This window comes from Pleurodeles waltl, chromosome 3_1, assembly GCF_031143425.1.
Source record: "Pleurodeles waltl isolate 20211129_DDA chromosome 3_1, aPleWal1.hap1.20221129, whole genome shotgun sequence".
Taxonomy (NCBI): domain Eukaryota; kingdom Metazoa; phylum Chordata; class Amphibia; order Caudata; family Salamandridae; genus Pleurodeles; species Pleurodeles waltl.
Window position 1 is genome coordinate 1,703,507,815 of NC_090440.1, and position 19,626 is coordinate 1,703,527,440.

A 19,626-nucleotide genomic window follows, 5' to 3' on the forward strand; every position below is an offset into this window, starting at 1 on the left:
AAAATTCTGTCTGAGTCTCTTAAGGCAGGCAGTTTTTCTATGGGAGATTGGTCCTTTCGGATACGTTCAGATGTCTCTAAAGTGACTCTAGATAGGCAGTGGGAGTTGGGTAAGTTCATGCAAGAACTCAGATCCTTCGGCGCCACTGTGCAGATGAGATTTCCGACATTTCTAAAAATTATGTGGAATAATACAATGTACAATATTAGGGATCCTTCCGAGGTTCAGGCTCTGATTGAGAAGATGAAAAGGCCGCCATAACAGTGTGGTTTTCGTTAGATATAAGTCGACCGGAACCATACTGAGCTCACATAGGTTGTAATATTCATCCCGTTAAAAGGGTAGGGAGGGTTCCCGTGGGGGGTTACATGGGGGTTTTGCTCATGTTTGGATGTTTTTTTTTTTTTTACTATATGGGGGTTAGGGATAGGTTGGTTAAAAATTGAGTATGTAAAGATCCTCAAGAATACTGTGGAGGGAGTAGTTACGGGGTTGTTAGTTTATTTATATCCCGGTCTTCTTTTTCTTTTTGTGTGATTTAGATAATGGCTAGCAATGAGGGCGTTTGGTTGAAGTTTCTTTCATGAAATGTCAATGGTTTACCGGTTAAAGGGAGGAGGAGGAACATTTTTGAGTATCTGAAAGGCACAGATGCAGAAGTGATTATTCTACAAGAGACTCACCTAACACAATGCGAGTGGAAAGAATGCATTCAATGTTTGAATTGGGTGGGCTTTAGTGCAAGCACGAATCAATCTTGTACTGTGAAAGGTGTGGCGATCGTCATAAAGAAATCTGTAAAGGCAAAAGTGGTAAATGTCATAAGAGATTCTAAGGGTAGGTGGCTGATCATCGAGGTAGAGCTGAACGGAGTTTGGTTTACGGTAGTAGGATATTATGGGCCTAATGTGGATGACCCAGCCCCTTTCCAGGAGTTGTACAACCACGTATTGGAAGTAAAGCGCCCATTTATTATGGGCGGGGATTTTAATATTTTACTGGATCCCCGGTTAGATAAGTCAACATCAAGGCTGACGGTAAACCTTTCTAAAACTCGCTTGTGGATAAAACAAGCAATGGTGGATTTGAGTCTGGTTGATATTTGGAATCAAACAGGTAGGGAGGGTCCAAGGTTTACGTTTAATAATAAAAAGTATGGCCACCGACTTAGGATAGATTTTTTTCTACTACAGAATAACTTGAGGGATTTGGTGAGATATGTTGGCCATGCTCTGGCTCATTTATCGGATCACGCAGCGGTAAAAATGCATATTCATCTTAAAGCTCAACCTTTATCCTATAGATGGACAGTTAATAGAGCCCTTTTTTTGGAGCAGATGGTTGTTGAGGGTTTGAGGAAAGATACTGAAGAGTTTTTTAAAACTAATTATGGTTCCACCACCTTGCAGATTTTGTGGGATGCGTATAAAGCATTTATTAGGGGGAGTCTGGTGGGTTTGGCCACTTTCAAGTATAGAGAAGAAAAGATTCAGTTAGAGCAACTTGAATCCCGGGTGGCATCCTTACAGGAAGCTATCCTTAATTATTCAGGTGAGGGAAATCAGCTGGGCGCATTGGGTGCCTGACTAGACTCTGCTAGAGTAGACTTATCTTTGTTTTTGGAGGGGAAAAGTAGGAGGAGTTGGGATAGCACTCGTTATGCTCATTATGAGTATGGGGAAGGCTGTAGTAAACTTCTAGCTTGGAAAACTAAAACAGATCACTCCAAAAGCTATATTACATCCATTAAATCGGAGATAACCGGAACATTATGTACAGATGGTTCCGGAATAGAAGAGGCCTTTGTTGCTTTTTTTTCAGGACCTTTATACTGAAGATTTGCATTGTTCGGAAGCATTGGCTATGGGTTATTTAGAGGCGGTTCATCTCCCCCAGTTAACGGATGCTGAACAGCTACAGCTGACGAGGAGGATAGAAGTTGGGGAGGTAAAGATAGCAATCCAAGCCTTGAAAAGGGGGAAGGCCTCGGGTCCGGATGGGCTCCCTAATGAGCTATATTGCGCGCTTGGCGACGAGGTTGTCCCAATTTTAGTAGAGTTGTTTAACCTTCTTTTACAGGAAGGGGTAGATATGCCCACTTCATGGAATGAAGCAGTGATAAGTCTTCTTTTAAAGCCTGGGAAAGACCCGGCATTGTGTAGTTCATATAGACCAATTTCTTTGTTGAATTCAGACTATAAACTTTATACCTATGTTTTGTCTAAGAGACTTCAAGATTCAATCAGGAGGTTGATTCATGAAGACCAAAAAGGCTTTGTTAGGGGGCGGCAACTACATGAGTTGACTCATGATTTGTTAGGCGCAGTAGACTTGGCTAGCTCAAGAATGGTCCCTTTGATGGTTCTTACCTTTGATGCTGCCAAAGCTTTTGACAGGGTGAATTGGTATTTTCTACAGAATGTCATGAGAGGCTACAATTTGGGTTCAAGATTTATTAGTGCGGTTCAGGCTATTTAGAGAGCCCTGGTTGCTAGCATTTTGGTTAATGACAGAGTGTCTTTGAAATTTAAGATCGAAAGAGGAACGCGTCAGGGTTGTCCACTGTCCCCTCTTCTTTTTGACTTGTATATTGAGCCTTTGGCTGCGTAAATTAGGGCTTAAAATCAGACCCCCCCCTTTCAATGTCAAGGTTGGACAAAGAAGGTCGCGTTATATGCAGATGAATTGATGGTCTATACTGGCGATCTGACGCATGTTTTTCCTAGAATTGTGCAATGCCTAAATGACTTTGGCAAAGTGGTGCGAAGCAGGACGATGCAACGTACGGTGCCCACAGGTCAAGGTGCAGGCAGTGGCTCGGTGATGAAGTCCTGCGGCGGCGGTGAGACCAGGGCTGCGGTGTGAGGTGGTGCGATGTGCGGTATCTTCAGGTTACGGTGCAGGCAGCGTCATCGTTGCTGAAACGCTGTCATCGGTAGGCCCAAGGCAGCAGTGCAGGCTCTGTGTGGAACCCACGGGTCGCGGTGCAGACAGGGGAGTCTGTTGATGACACTGGAGTCGATGGTGCTGACGTCAGTGGACTGGGGATGTGGTGCGGGACAGGACAGTGCTTAGTGTATACTTCACAAGCGGTACCCTCAGGCCATGGTGCGGGCAGTGGCATTGGTGTTAGCGTGGAGCGTCGTAGTAGGGGATGCCAAGGCTGCATGCGAGCAAGGTGATGCGGAGTGCGGGCCCACAGGCCATGGTGCAAGCAGCAGCTTGGTGGCGGCATCAGGTGGTGGTGAGACCAGGGTTTCAGTCCGATGTGGGGCACGGCTCCATGTGGTGTCATCAGGTCACAGTGTAGTCAGCGGTGTCGCTGACAGCGTTGCAGTGGTTTTTTTCTTCTGTTGAAGCGCAAAACACACAGGTCCCAGTGCTGTAGGCAGATGAAGCGGAAGTCTTTGATATCCCTGAGACTTCCAACAGGAGGCAAGCTCTACTCCAAGCCCTTGGAGAAACTTTACACGCAGGATACACAGCAAAGTCCAGTCTTTGCCCTCTTTAAGGCAGATGCGGTAACTGAAGGCCAACCCAGCAAAGCGCACACCGCAAAGGGGCAGTACTCCTCCTCCAGATCTTCTCCTTGGCAGAGGTTCCTCTTGATCCAGAAGTGTTCTAAAATTCTGGGGTTTTGGGTCCACTACTTATACCCAGTTCTGCCTTGAAGTAGGCAAACTTCAAAGGACAGTCACTGTTGCTGATAGGATCCTGCCTTGCCCAGGACTGGCCCCAGACACACACCAGGGGGTCGGAGATTGCATTTCTCCACTCTAGCCTAGTTACCCATCAGGATAAGCAGGCTACACCGCAGCTCCCTTTGTGTCACTGTCTAGGGGGAATTCATAACAGTCCAACTGTCAGTCTGACCCAGACGTGGAATACACAAGCAGGCAGAGGCACAGAATGGTTCAAGCAGGAAAATGCCCACTTCCAAAAAGTGACATTTTCAAACTGACAATCTACAAAACAACTTTACCAAAAAGTGTATTTTAAAATTCTGAGTTGAGAGACCCCAAACTCCTCATCTCTATCTGCTCCCAATGGGAAACTTCACTTAAAAGATATTTAAAGGCAGTCCCCATGTTAACCTATCAGAGAGATAGGCCCTGCAATAGTGAAAAACAAAATTGGCAGTATTTCACTGTTGGGACAAATAAAACACATCAGTACATGTCCTACCTGCAAAATACACTGCCCATGGTGCTACCTAGGGCCTACCTTAAGAGTGCCTTACATGTAGTAAAAGGGAAGATTTTGGCCTGGCAAGTGGGTACACCTGCCAGGTCGAATTGGCAATTTAAAACTGCACACACAGACACTGCAGTGGTAGGTCTGAGACATGTTCACAGGACTGCTCATGTGGGTGGCACAACCAGTGCTGCAGGCCCACTATTAAAATTTGATTTACAGGCTGTGGTCACTGCTGGTGCACTTTACTATGGACTTACCAGTAAATCAGATAGGTCATTCATGGATAAACCAATCACCAATACAATTTACATAGGGAGCACTTGCACCTTAGCACTGATCAGCAGTGGTAAAGTGGGCGGAGACAATAAAGCAGCAAAAACAGAGTTCAGCATACCATAAAAAACAGGCGGTCAAAAGGCAAAAAGACAGGGGAAACACTCAAAAAGATGCCAGGTCTGACAGGCATTCTAGAAGCAAAAACAGTGTTCCATTTACTCTCCCTGGCTTTTTGGGAAAGGCCAGCCCATGACCCACACGCCTTGGCATTCACTATAATAATACATAGTTAACAACACAGAGATGGTTTAATGTAGGGATTAATAGGAATATGGCTTAGATCTACTGAAATGCTTCTTTCTGTTCTTTTTCCCCATGGAAAATATTGCCCTTTAATCAGCAGCTTCATGGGGTGTTCAATACCTTCTGAAAATATTTTAACATACTTATTATATCATTCACGAACTCCATCTAAGGACAAAAACACACCCTTGTTATCTAATGTTGGGCCATTCGTTTTCGCATTAACAAGAGATTCTCTTTATACCATGTCTTCTTGGAAATGGAATGCCCAAGATAATTTACTTGGGATTCGAAGAGAGAACACTTCTCCACTCTAGTATCATGACCCTTCTCAGCCAATCAGACGCAAATTCAAAAAGCAATATTAACCAATGTATTTTGTCAATATCAGGATATCGTTGTGAAAGCATGTGTCCCGCTCTAAAATGGACAACATCTCATTTATCTTTGGAAACGCGTGATTATCGTTCACTACTGAAGCATTAAGAGTCTTCAAGTCTATACACAAATATATGCCTTCCCATGCCAATACAACTGAGGAAACCCACTCTGAAGACCTGGTCTCTTCAATTATGCCTTTTGTAGCCATTTATGTAAGCATAATTTGCGTGGCACCCTTCTTCAAATAGGTACTGGCTATTAAACCCTTGCCCATCTGATCACCAAATACCCTGTGAAGAAGGCTTGAAGAACTGAGTCTCTGAACTCTCCAATCTCGCACACAAACACTATTCAGAATCACAAAGATCATCTTCCCTTGAATTGTACAATTGTGGCAAAATATTCCGTAATGCCAAAGGTATGTCCTTTGTAGACAACAGCCTTGACATTTGGTTTGGGTACCTCTGTTACTTTGTCCTCTAATACCATGACAAGTGGTTATTTGAAAGAGGAGCAATAATTATCACACAATTCAGAATTCTGATTCCTGCACAAGCTCGTTTGCTTCGGGATCGAAGTTGAACATCCTAGTTATAAATCAGAACTCAGACAAACAGTCCTGTCACATTTTCGTATGTTTTCTTTATCTGAGCAACGTTTCAGAAATGCTTTCTGAACGGTGTAGTGTAGCAAATACAATCAATGCATTGTATCTTTTAAAAGGTTTGAGTAAGTCAAAACCATTTTACCTGCAGCACTGTGCTGGGCATCGGGAATGAACTTACCAACCGCAGATCCCAGCAAAAAGCTATGAATTCATGGAACAGTCCTTGTGACACAAATAGCGCAGATAAAAACTACATTTTAAAATGGCGAGAGCAGACCTAGTTGAGCAATACTAATGAGAAAGAATGCCTAAAGTGTTGCGGCGTGTAAACTACATGTTAAAAGTAGGAGTAAACCAAAGTAATTGTGAACAGCAAGGGAAGCCTGTATTTGCTCAAACACAGAGGACCACTTATAACCGTATTTTTGCCTACAAAAAAAAACTGCTTTGATCACCCTACGTATGTTTTTGTAATAATAAATAAAACACAAACGGAAATGATAACTATATAAAGTCAAAAGGCAAAACATAAAATAATGTATTCCTTCCGAAGGAAAGAAAAAACGTAATGGTGTGCCCAAACGGACATACCTCCACCCTACCTTTCCATTATGATCACACCAAACTCAAATTAATTTTGCTCTGCTGCAAAGAAATTGAAAAGAATGCGTGCAATGGTTTTCTTGAGCGCACAATAACTAAGAAAACTGGACTAGCCACTAATCTTGACTTCTGGAGCATCCCGACGCAAAGCATCAGCGCTGCAATAACAGCTTCAGCAAAATCGTCGTGCACAGAAAAAAAGCATATAAACAAAAGACTTCTGTGGAAACATTAGGCGGGGAAGTCGCCGTCGTTATTCGTGGTGATTTGGATCGATGTTTGTCCGAATGAAGGTAACTCTAGTTGAAAAACTGAAGTTTAGGGTGAGTTACGCGCGCCTCCCGAGAGTAGCAACCTACATACGTGCGAACATTTCACTTTTGAGACTACACTAATCCCCACTTTTTTAAGATCCAGCTTTTCCCACAGGAAAGAGAAGAGGGCCTGTGCGCCTCTGGAACACGTGGACGCGTCATGGCCCTGCGACTCCTCCCTAAAGAACTGCTTCGGGAACTACAACTTCCATGGATCACAAAGGCAGCACCGATCTGTCTCAAGCTTTCTCTGCGATTTTTCGATGCATGTGCTTGCAGTCAAGGCACGTACGGTCAATGTGCACGGTTTCTTGCGCAAGAATACACCGTGAAGCATTAACTTGGAATTGTGAACGAAAACAGAGTAGACTAAAGTCCTGCACCTTAGACATCCGCCACGTTAAGATCAGGCAGAAAGGTGGCGGGTCGACAAGGTTCCTTGGAAAAGTGGGCGGTGATCGTAAATCCGTTGCCTTCTCCTGCAATTGATTGAGGTTTGGTGCCTGACCAAAGCATGGGGGCCAGTGTGACGTATCCATGCGTGTGCGAGGCTGAAGGTTGGGAAGCTAGTCTCTCGCTTTTTTTTTTTTTTTTTTTTTGGCCCACGCACGTGCGCAGAAGGGAAAGCCAGCGCGTGCGCGCGCCCTCGCTCAAGCCCAGCCTGCCAGCCAAGTCCCATTGACGAGTGTGCCTGTGAGCTGTGCGCGCGCGCGCGCAGCCGCCTGAGCCCAGCCGGCACGGGATTCTGTTTATCACCGGTGTCCGCGAGCCGAACTGCGGCGGGACTCCTGGGTGAAGAGCTGGAGGACACAGGAGCGGGTGTGGCGCTCAGGATGGAGCCGGCATACGAGGGCTGCTAATTCTTCAGCCAGGGACGGACAACAAGGACGAGGAGTAGAAACGAGCACTCTCAGAGGAGACTCGCGAAGAGAGGACCCCATCCCTCAAATGCATTGCCCCAGATGAGCGCTCCAGGAACCCTCTCCCCAGGTATTAGGAGTCAGACTGTGAGAGAGGAGACCGCCCTTGAAGACTGAAAAGATCTGTGCTCAACACGGTGAGGAGTCCACCTGAAAGAGGCTAACCCCCTCTCCCCCCCCCATCACTCACACCATTACAGGCCCCTTTCCAGAGAGGAATAAGAGTCCCGGATCCCCAGAATAGAGGTCCCCTCAGACTAGAAGGTAGGATTGTCCAGTTCAAGGCCAACATCGCTCCAGTCGTAGACCCGATACACAGAATTAAGATTTAAGATCCCTGGAGACGAATTTTCCCGAAGGAGAGCAAAGACTCTTTACACTTTTGGGGCCCTTCCGTCCCCAAAGTCTTCTTTCTAGGCAGATGGTAGATACGACTATAGTGAGGACATTCCCACCCCAAAATAGATAACAGGGCGACCAAAGCCTCTCAACCCAAACACTGAGTACCATCACTGCAAAAATATCCCCAGAAGACCAGCTGGGAATAGAAGAGGTGAAGAAGCATAACATTGAAATAAGCGACCCCCCCCCCCCCCGCCAACTCAAAACACAAAGGACGATAATACAACATAGGCCAGAGTATGCACTCTTTTGAAAACCTTTTCAGCCCCGTGTACACCACCCCCTCCCCTGGCCATCGCTATTGACCAATGTTCAGTACCAGGATATGCTGCACTTATAGAATAGCACCCCAGTTGTTTTCTGAGTAGTCCCTCAATACTAGACAGTCCCTACTTAGAAGTGAAAGATCCCCACCTTGCATGATTGCAAACTCTCACTAAAGAGGAGGGGGGGCAACCCCCCCTCCCCAACCCCCTTCTTAAGTGAGAAAAAAAAGTAGTTATAATCTAGAGACACGTGAGCTGGTCCTTGGCAGGGCCACTAGACTATTCTGTCATGTTCAGGCAGAGCCACTACCTGCCTCCCATCATATTCCCCCACGGTAGGCCTTCCATTCAATGAGCGTGCCAAGTTGGGCATCCCACCAACCCCACTTTTTTTGACGATAAAGGGATTTTTGTTGGTGAATTTTTTTTTTTTGGGAAGAGGAATTTTAAACTGGGTTGAAGCATGAACTACCAGCAGCAGCTGGCCAACTCGGCGGCCATCCGGTCGGAGATACAGCGCTTTGAATCAGTGCACCCCAACATCTACTCAATCTATGAGCTGCTGGAGCAGGTGGAGGAGCCGGCGCTGCAGAGCCAGATCCGGGAGCATGTCATTGCCATTGAAGGTAAGGGGGTGCAAATCCACAAGAATCCTAGTATTTTAGAATTGAGAGACTCAACCCCCTATTATTATTTCATATGGTCTACTACGGTGCAGGGATCATTGCTATACTGATGTACCAGTCCCCCCTGGATGACAGTGGCTAGTCTCGTTGTGGGGTACAGGGAGAAATGTGTTGCCTGCCTAACCTGTTTCATATTCATTGTTATAATCTCGCCTTTGCTATACATTGCGCAGTACAAGAGTACTGAGATGTCATCTTTCCAGTTCAACTTCACCCTGTGGTTCAGGAACGTTCTTGTGATAATGTATTAATAGCCTTTAAAGGAACGTAGTGATGACCTCCTCAGTACCTCAGATTGGCGGTAGCACTGGTAGCTAACATGATAATTTCCAGAAAAGCTCAAGAACGTAGCCATTGGATGAGCACAATACCTGTGCTACACCTGGAACGCCACGGGTATCACTACTTCGTAATATGGACTAGTGGGAGGTAAACCATCGTCCAGTAATCTGTCCAGTGTTATGTATCATTCATAATTGTTAGCTGACAAGACAACATTGACTTTGGTTTTTGGGGCATAAACCGATTGGAACTTGGTAAGAATTAAGATTTCTTTAAAGCATAGGTTGTGTAAAGCTGTAGGCCCTCGCGTGAGCAGTGTCTGGATTTAAGTGCAGAATTTAAAGTGCAGCTTTACTTTGGTATGGCAGGGGCAATGCATGGATCTGTATCCCTCAGAGGACCAGTCTCGTAAGAGTCTTAATGATGTAGAGTCAAGATCCAGAAATGACACTGGGGCAGGATCTTTAAGTAACGATAAGAGGTTATCAATATTTTAATACAAAAACAATTTGGGCAATTAACCGAGTAGCGCATGACTCGTACTCCCTAGGGTGAAGGGTAGGCAGAGCCCCCGCAGCATCTAGACATGATATAGCCTTTTCCGCAGTCCAGATCTCATCGCAGTGTCTCAAGACATAGAAATCACAAACTCTGTTAGTCTGCTGCATCATCTTTGCTGATCAGTGGGTTGATGCTGGGGCGCTGCTGTGAGCCAGGGTCTTCCTTTGTGTTGTGTGATGAACGTTCTACGCACTGTAGCAGAAATATTAGTAAAATGCACAACAGTTCATAGCAAGGCCATGGAGCATGAGCACTGAGTAGAGAAAAGCCAGATCCATCATCCTGTGTAAAAGATTAGGGAATGGTTTCCTAAGTTGAGGAATGCTGCAACCTGTTTATTTGCAGCATCATGTAAAAAGAGCAGTCCTGAACTGTTGACCCGTGCACTCTCAATGCTCTTTAGTTGTTTAAGTATACAGGTCTCAAATAGATGTAATAATATATAGATCATGACATGTTCCAACATAACATTATAACATAATGTCCCATACCTGATGCGAGAACCCCTGCTTCTTTTAGATTCACGCGAAGCAGCTTTTATTTTCACGTCTTTTCCTGTGTAAGACAGTGAGCTTTGCAGCCCTGTGGATGATGGGCATAGGTAAGAATTGGTCGAGGCCCTGTCGAGCCACCTGCAGACGCACAGAGTAATGGGGGAGAGCAGATGGGTAAGGCCGGCTGTCACAGACAAAGGCATGCCTTTGGGAGGGGGTGGGTTTTAGAGCAGGCCAAAGGTTGTTATGGCAGTTGTGGAGCCCCCTCCCCGTAACCACACCTTGCTGCCCGCTGCAGACTGCGGCCTGAATGCCGGGCAGCAGCTGGGCGCCTCTTTCTCTGCACCATTTGGCGCGGTGATGCATCATCATTTTATCACAGCCCTGCAAAAAGTCGGCACGCGGGCGACGCAGCGCGCGAGACTGCCACAGAGGATGTGCCGCGACAAGTGACAACCCGTCCTTATGGCGAATATGTCCACTCTGGTGGTGCCGCTGGTGCCCTCAGTGGTGGGGGCGGAATTAGCATTTGGATCCCACAAAGGCATAAAGAGCAAACCTCCGTTTCCCGGGCAGGAGTTTTTATTCCCGCGTCACTTGTTGTTTTACCGAGCGAGAAGCAACGGGCACATTTGGGAGTTTGGCTTTGAACCAGTGACTGTCCGCGTACATTAACAATGTTTAAGTGGTCTGGTGCCTTAGTGCAATAATATTATTTTGTAGATCCAGATCAGTGTCCTGTTTCGAGAGAGGGGGGTGTTGGAGTTGGTGAGTGTGATTGGTGTGTTATGTCCTCTATGTTTTGGGGCTTCACGATGGGCCATCCACATGTCTTTATAAGTTATATATCCCTAGAGCACACGCTAGTGTGGTTTTTGCATTCGCCTTTCTAGCCAAAGGCTATATAGTTCCTTATATTTCTGGCCCTCTACTGGCCGCCTTGCTGGATCGGTGCATGCAAGCATTTAAGGCAGGTACATCCTCGTGTGTTTTAATATTCCAGAAGTTTGTTTTAGACGTGTTTGCACATGTCATTTTCAGGAAGAAATTGTTTGTGCACTTTGCGTCCACCATACATATCGGCGCTGATTTGCTTAATTGCCTCAACCTTCTGCCCCTCTTTCGAATTGTCTCCTCGGCATTTGAGATGAAAGGTTCCCGTTGGGTCGGCGGCCTGTTCGTCAGATCTCCAACTGACAGGCTCTCAAGAACTAGTCGCCTTTCAGGAATTCTTCAACCACGCGCCCGTGAAAGTTGTTGAAATAGTCTTCTCTTTGTTACTCGTATTTTTTTTTTCTTCTTGTTAGGTGCACTGCCGGGAGTGTGTGCATCCGATTCCCAAAACAAACACTGCTCAAACGTATTCCAAAAAGGAAGCCCTGTGCTGAGTTGTTTATTTCAGTGTGTTGCAAATGATACCACTGAGTTTATTTGCACATCGTGGCAGTGGGTGTGTTTGAGCTTGATTTACAAGCAAGCCAGTTTTGAGTTGTTTCATGGCGAAACACTTCAGCATTCCAATTTTTACAGAATGTGTGTTGTAGGTTTGTTAGTTTAGTGCGTTTTGTTAAAGTGAAATTAACGTAATCATAGCGCCCTTCCCTTACAGGATAACACGGCAGTTGCAAAGGGGCGCACGTCTCCAGATTAACTGTCTGTACGTCCAGCTGGGCCTCTGGGTTCAGCCAGGCTGCAGAGGTTAGCGGGGGGTTTCCCTTCCCGGGCCCTGGGCTCCCGGGACACCCCCCCCCCCCCCCCCTCCTCTCATGATCCTGTAACCCCTGTTATTTAGACTGACGCGAATTACACTTGTGGCTGCTACAGCATGCAATGATGAGCCTGTGAGGTAATTAGTGAGAGCTGTCAGTCTCTGAAGGGTATGGCGGGACGTGGTCACGGTAGGTAGGTGGGGGTTGGCAAATTTCAACATAACCTCTTTTGGTTCACCGTTGTAAGTACAGGCCGTGTCTTCCCTGACACCCGTGCGTGGCCTGAGAGGGCCCTGCTGTTGCCACTGCTCGTACAAAGCCTTTAATTACTCAAATGTGCTGAGCCCGGAGCGCTGCGCAGCTGAGCTTAAGCAGATGGAGGCGGCGCTGGGGCATTATAATGCCCCTCATGTGATTAGCAGATCAGCTGCTGCATTGGCGGAAGGGACAGGCCTACCTGGCTAGTACACACCTGAGTGCACAACAGCATGCCCGCAGGTGCAGTCAGGGCTGTCTGTCCGTGGCGTGCAGAGGCACTGTGTGGCCTGAAGAATGCAAACTGATATAAATGTGTCTTTCTTCCCTACAGTTGTGCATATGTGACTTGTATTGTGCAGCATGCGCTGCTGTACGGCATGTTCGGCAAACTTTGACAACTTCTGGACAGTCTGGTAAAGTGGGATTTAAAATGTCCAAGAGCGTTGGGATCCGGAATATATGTATTGGGTATATGACGCTTCCATTCGGTGTAAGTTGAAGAGGTTGCTGCTGAAGTGAAGAAACCACCTGTTGCACTACCGCAGCGGACGGGGGCGAGCCTCCAGACAATAATTGATGTATTCTGATTAAGACCGCGGGAAGCTGTTCGTGATGTCACTGGCAGCTGACCCCCCTTTTACACCAACATGAATACCATTACTGCTGTTCAAAAGTTACAGGAATGTAAAGGAAGTGTGTAGAGTTGGTATTTTTCTTTTCTTGCAGAAGGAGACAGGCCTACCCGATTCCGTGTTATGTATCAATCATAACCGTTAGCCAACAAGACAGAATTGGCTATGGTGTCTAATGGTGACGTTTATGTCCTCGAGGCATGCCTTGTTTCAGAATCTGCTCGTGGCCTTATTTCCATCCTAGCATAGCGTAAAGCTCCTGGGGGAGGAGGGGTATTGAGCACACGTTTACAAACGGATACCTCTAGGTTCGGTATACACCACGTGATAAACGGCACCTATCACAGGTTATCCATTTCAAAATGGTGCCTTGCATGCACATTTGGCGCTTTCGATTCCAAAATCTGCATGTACTGATCATTTTTAGGTATTTCCAATAATTTAAATGCAGCATGCCATAACTGCTCAAAAAACCTAATGATGCAGACTCAATCGCTCCCGCTAATAACCGGGAATTTTCGGGTATACCCGGTAATTACCGGATGCGTTAACCTCCTATTCATATGTAATTGCGAGCCCTTTCGCGAACGTGTTTGTGCAGAAGTAATTAATTACGAGGGCACGCATAAACGAGACCCTGCTGGCGGGCTATCGTGTCAGCTGCGAGATAGCGCAGGTATTTCTTGCTTTCAAGATCGCTGAAGAGCGCTTCGTGCATTCAGCATGATGTGAGGCGCTATCTGCGATGCCTTGTATAAGAGCCGCAGACCGCCCCATACGTGAACTTTGTGAGCTCAGGGCAAAAACAGTGCACTAGTGATGAATGCATGTTCCGTGGAGTGGGCCTCCCTGATGCACTTAATCCCTCGGCTGCAAACTGTGTGCAACCAATTTGCTGTGTTTTGAGTGAGGGCGGGCGCCAGAAGCCCCTGGATTAGCAGATGCCGCTCTCAGGAGAGCGGGCATCCCGTGTTTGCTTTGCTTGGAGCTTGCTCGCTGTGTATGAGCGTCCTGCTGCACACGCACCCCAAGGCTGGGATTTGGGGCCTCTGCAGACTCCAGCGCACTCGTCCCTTTGCCAGTGTATTGCTGCTGGGCAGATTCTTTCATTTATCCTTGCGATTCCCGCACCCCAAATCAATCGCACTCACCCCATGCAAATAAGATAAGGCACACCCCTTTCATTATTTTAAACCTCTATGCTTTTCAGTCCATCACCAGTGGTGAACTAGAATATCCGGTTGTAACCTGCTAGTCACAGGTTTGAGTTGTACTAGGCCAGGCAGCACTTTCATCCTACTAAGGCCAATATTCCAAGTGCTTATATATATATATATATATATATATAATTTACATTTTTCATGCAAGTGGCAGAAGTTAAGTTTGCTGTGCAATTGCTGGCAATGTGCTATTTATTATTTCAGTTGATATTCTTAATTCGCCCCAGGATAAATAAGAGAAAAACCCTTTGCTATTTTCCGGGGCCTTTTGTAATCAATAAATATGTTTAGGATCACTTGATGTGTGCACTTGACTCATTCAGAACAGTAATGTGAAGCATTCCATTTCGAAGTGCACCATAGGAACCAATTATTAGCACTTCCCACAGAGAGTAGCTTGTATCATGCACTCTAAGCAAATTAAAGTCCTCTCGTACAGTCTGCATTAACAGGGCTGCTTGACTGGTTCGCTTAGTTCTTCTGAGCAGCATAAAAAGGCTGTGGTATGTTGGAGTGACTCGGAAGCACCTCCCTGCCCCCTACCCCCTACCCCCTAAGCCCATACTAGACCCAAGGTATTTTAAAGTCTCTGGATTTTGACACAAGAGCAGTCAAAATCACCGATTGCAAACAATACACATAGAAGAGGCTTTAGGCATCCCCACTTAAATATTGGCTTTCTTCGATCAGTCTCTTCCAGCTATTGGTGTGAGACTTTGTCAATCACACCTTAGCTATTCCTAGTGGAGTATTCACCCCTCACTTGCTGCTATTGGCTCTATAGACGTACGTTTCCAGAATAGAATCCACTTGAGTGCGTGCATTGTACCGAGTGAAGAGCTACTTTAAAACTATAGCCCTCTCCACCCGCTCCTGTTGTCTCTCTCTCTCTAATTTACCAGGCCTGTCTGCATTAGTACTTTAAGTCCATAGCTGTTGACTTTTCCAATGCTTGTTTAGTAAAGCCAAGAAAACGTAATCATTGTATATACATTTCGCAGTGAATCGCTTCCTGATCAGTGAGTGGTTAATAAGCAACCTTGAACAGTGAGGGCTTAATTCACTTGTGCTCTATGAATCCCTTTATAGCTCAAAGTACACTGATGAACAGAGTGTTTGTGCCTCATGAACGTGAATTCAGATTTGCTTGCATATGTTTCCCTTTTAAATGTGGTATGATACTGCACAAGCTTCTTTTTTGTTGTTTACAGTTAAAATTTATGATCTGCAAGGGCCTGTTACTTATTCTGCTGAAAGTTTTTTTTTTTTTTTTTTTTTTTTTTTGTACCACACAGTCTTGCCAAGCCATCCAATGAGACTTTAATGTATCTTTGGCCCACACTCACATATTGGGCCTACGGAGACTGCTTAGAGGGTGTCATGTGCTCTGTTTTTTATTATCCAGGTCTATTTTATTTTATTTTTTAAACAGTTAACTGTGACACGTTATTCATGAACATTTCTCCATAGCGGTTAATAATATTGTGTTAGATTGTCACCGACATTTCTTTTTGTTTAATTTCAGCATTGAATACATTTTTTAATATAACCTGCGCCAGATTACAGATAGCCATGCGACTGACCCCATTGCCACTTATATATTTTTTTTAATCTATTCTATTTTTTTTGTGCATTTTTCTCTGTTGGACCATTGATGTCTGTGTGTTCTACTCTGTCAAGGGTAGAAGTGTAATAAGCTTTTTGTTGCTGTGATTATTTGCATACTCTTAATATAATGCAGTTGCTCCTAGAAGGTATTGAAAGCTTGGAGGGAACGTGGATGGTCCTAGCTTTGGAAATGTCACGTTTCCATAGTTGAGATTTAGGAGTTGAAAACCGTGGTTCTCTGCAGAGCTGTCTAGCCTCATAGATTTTGAAGTCATCGGATTAGGACTCCAGATTTGCTGTGCACCCCAAAAAAATTCCAGTTTGATGATTAGTGTAATCATGTAGCATAACAACACACAAATAGATCAATTATGCTGCCTGAGTGGAATTAATTAGTTTCAGACTAACACAAATATAGCAACATAATTGCACAGTCAGGTTCTTAGATTAAGTTAAGGTTCTTGAATAAACTGGTTGGTTAAGGAGGAAGCTGATCAAAGTATAACAAATGGATATCATTTTTTAGATGTTCATGCAGTGACGTTCTGTGGTGAGGTAAAGAAAGTTACAGTTTCTGCAAATGTATTTAAAACGGGCTCTGGGAAAAGATATCGGTGGCATGCTGCCGACAGCAGGCCCAAGAGCTGTTGAATTTTTGAAGGTTTCTTCATTTTTACCAGCATTGCTTTGGCAGCCTATGGCTATCCTCTAATGAATATTTTTAGCTGTGTAATCATGCCTTCTGGGAATCTTTCGAAAGCACCAATGCCTTAGGGAGGAGTACACTGGTGACAAAGAGTTGGTGTTAGCATTTTGATTATTGGTACAGCCTCACCCTGAAGGCTGTCTATTCATCAAGCACGTTGTTTAGTTACTGACAAATATGCATACTTTCAGCACACTGTTTTTTGATTCCCTTTACCAGCATTCTTGAGATGGCTGAATAATTTATGTGGTAATGTTGTGTAATGTGAACCAAGGGTCAGTGGCGTAGCGTGGGGGGTGCAGGGGGGTGCCAGCCGCACCGGGCGCAACATCTTGGGGGGGGGGGGGCGTGCTCGCACTCGCGAGTGCTAAAATCCACGGGTTAGGGGGCACAAATTACTTGCCTTGCCCCGGGTGCTGACAACCCACGCTACGCCACTGCCAAGGGTTGTTATAGTGCTACATTTCCTGGACAACTTGATAGCTGGCAACAGAAAGGAAGGCACTTTGTATAGTTTGTAGAGGAAATTTGCCCCAGTTGGATTGGTTGATCAACTGTGTCATGCAACAGCCTTCTCCAGAAGTTTAACTGATGTTCTGCCTTGGAACGTCCTGCTTCAGGGGTTCAAGTCCTGTTGCGATCAGTTTTAAAAAGGCATTTTGTAAGAGACTGTAGTTATTTTAGAACCCTTTTTTTGGAATATTTCATTATAGTTTTTCAAACGTAGAGGCAAGGCAGACACATCAATAATTTCATCATTCTGTTTCACACATCAAGGTAGCCCTGCTGGGAATATTGTACACCGATATGATTTTATCAGTGTACATTGGCTAGCGAGTAATTCACACCTTACTGTCATCTGAAAGTGGTGCCTGCTTCATGAGACCTAGCTTATGTTGGCATGCTTTCTTGAGATGTTTTGCTTCTATGCCAGTTTCTTGAGGAAATCTGGTATTCTAGCTTGTTCCAAGGAACAACTGCTGTGATATTTCTTAGGTGAGACACTGTGCTCTGGCAATTGTTTCAGTAGGTTGTTTGTAATAGCACTTATCCCAAAGATGTCTGCTATGTCACTTCATTCTAGTGGCTCTATTCTGTGGGACCCGATGGAAGAGTAGGTCTTCTAGGATACTTTATCAAAATCTACTTTTGACTCTATAAATTATTCCACTTCTCTGACGCTGTCCAGAAGGGTTGGTCAGATGCACTAGCCTGACCTCTAGCTACTTACATTCAGTTCTGTAGTATTGCCTACTGCTGCCAGTCATTGTGATTAATTCACGCCTTGTTGTCCTTGTTGATATTGAGAAACATGCTGATGCCATCTGTGTTGGTGTAGGTTTGAAAGGCTGTGGGTCCTGAACCCAGCGGGGATCCATGTCCTGTGATCTTTTCATGGTGATGCTCAATACATCACTGGCTTGAGACAGTGGTTACATTGTGGTACGTTGAGAAACTGTGTGGGACTGAGTTGAGAAACTGCATGGAAGATGTGTATTGTAACCCGAAAAGCAGATTTGGCCATGGGTAATACACACAGGGTCTATTGTTCTCTGTGCACCCAGAAGGTCTACCAGTAGGAATAAGAGCAAGGCAACAGAACTAGAAGGTGATTTGCCACATTATGTTGATCATTTATTAGCCATTTTCCAGATCTGTGTGCTCCCTTTTACCCCCACCCAAACAGGGATTGCTATATTTCACACATGATCTGTAGGGACCGACTGTTAAAACTGCTTTGCAGCTTGAGCCGCTCCTTTCGTTGGGTCTCAGATAGCCTGAATCAAGCATTCTTCAGACTGAAAAACCTTAGTATTAATGCACAAGACTTGGTTAACATCTGCCCAGTATCTACCCTCCCATTCAAGTTGAGGATCCTGAAATTGATGCCTGCATTTCAGCTATAATTTTGTCTAGTTGCTAACCTCATTCAGAACCCTATGCAGTCAGATTTGTGTCCCTCATGTGGAATTGGGACTATTGTAGTACTTGCCTGTCATCCTAAACAATTCTTGTCTTCTGTTCTTACCTGGTTTATCAATGACATTTGACACCCTTGTTCTCTTCACCTCCTATCAGTAGGACAGGTACAGCAGAAGCCATTCTGTTGCCTGAGATCACTGACCAATATAGTTCTTTAGGATCTATTCTTTCCCCAGCATTAGTTATCATAAACATTAGGCATTGCGTATAGCCCCTCTGATTCTTAAGTTAATTACTATATCACAAAGTCTTTGAACCCCAGTGCTCAGGTGGCATACCCGTAATTTTGGATCACATTATCATTCCATACCAAACAAGATCATTACATTGGAGTTGTGCTGGCTCTCCACCTCTCCTTTGAACCTTACATGACCACCAAAATATCTACAGACCATATGACTTTAACATGTGTAAGTAATTTGAAATCCTTCCTTTTCAACACCAACATTAAAATTGTCACCGAGATGTTAACTCACTGAAAATTGTATTAGGGTAATGCAATCTTAGAAGACTACAGTACTGTCCAAAAAATCCCCTTATTTCGCAGCATATTTACACTTTCCTGTCAGAGCAGTGCCAATTTAAAGTATTTGCACTCTTCCACACAGCACTGCTTAGAAAGGCTCCCAACTACTTGTCTGACTTTGTCTCTCCTTACTCCACTTTGGAACGTTTCAGTCCTTTAACAAACACCCATGATGTTAGTAATTTAAAACTCCCAACTATAGATACTGAATGGTTGAAGTCTGTGCTGTGGTCCTATGGAACTCTCTCCCGCAATGCTTTCTAGACATTCAAAAAGCTGAAGACATTGATATTGAAGACGTCTTTGACTAACTCCTCTCCATCTTGTCTATTCTGTTGACCATTGAGGGTATGTTCTGGGACTTTGTTACCAAGTATCTGCCCTACAAAATATTAAAGTAAATTAAATACAGAAACTAGATGTCATTGGCATATTGTTAAGTGCCAGTGGCATCTTGGAATCAGACCAGTGGCCCCAAAGTTGTTTTGTTGAGGACATTTGGAAAATGCCATAGGTGGCATCCTTGCTGAAATCGTACCATCAGCACCCCTCTTGTTGGAAAAACTATGACATTGTGCTATTTAGAGTCCACAAGACCCCACTTCTTATCTAGTTGTGATTTATGGACACAACTGTTTATTGGTTTTAACATCTAAAAGTACAAAGCACAATATCCTAATCGCCAACATTTC

At 44.9% G+C, this 19,626-nt stretch overlaps 1 protein-coding gene across 1 annotated transcript in view; it reads left to right on the forward strand.

Annotated features, from left to right (window-relative positions):
- The first annotated feature begins 8,621 nt into the window (after positions 1-8,621).
- Positions 8,622-19,626, forward strand: part of AGAP1 (ArfGAP with GTPase domain, ankyrin repeat and PH domain 1) — a 942,320-nt gene continuing 931,315 nt past the window's right edge. The window contains exon 1 of the mRNA XM_069225552.1: positions 8,622-8,895. Coding sequence (XP_069081653.1) covers positions 8,733-8,895 — 163 coding nt within the window. The 5' untranslated portion in view covers positions 8,622-8,732. The remainder of the gene's footprint in view (positions 8,896-19,626) is intronic.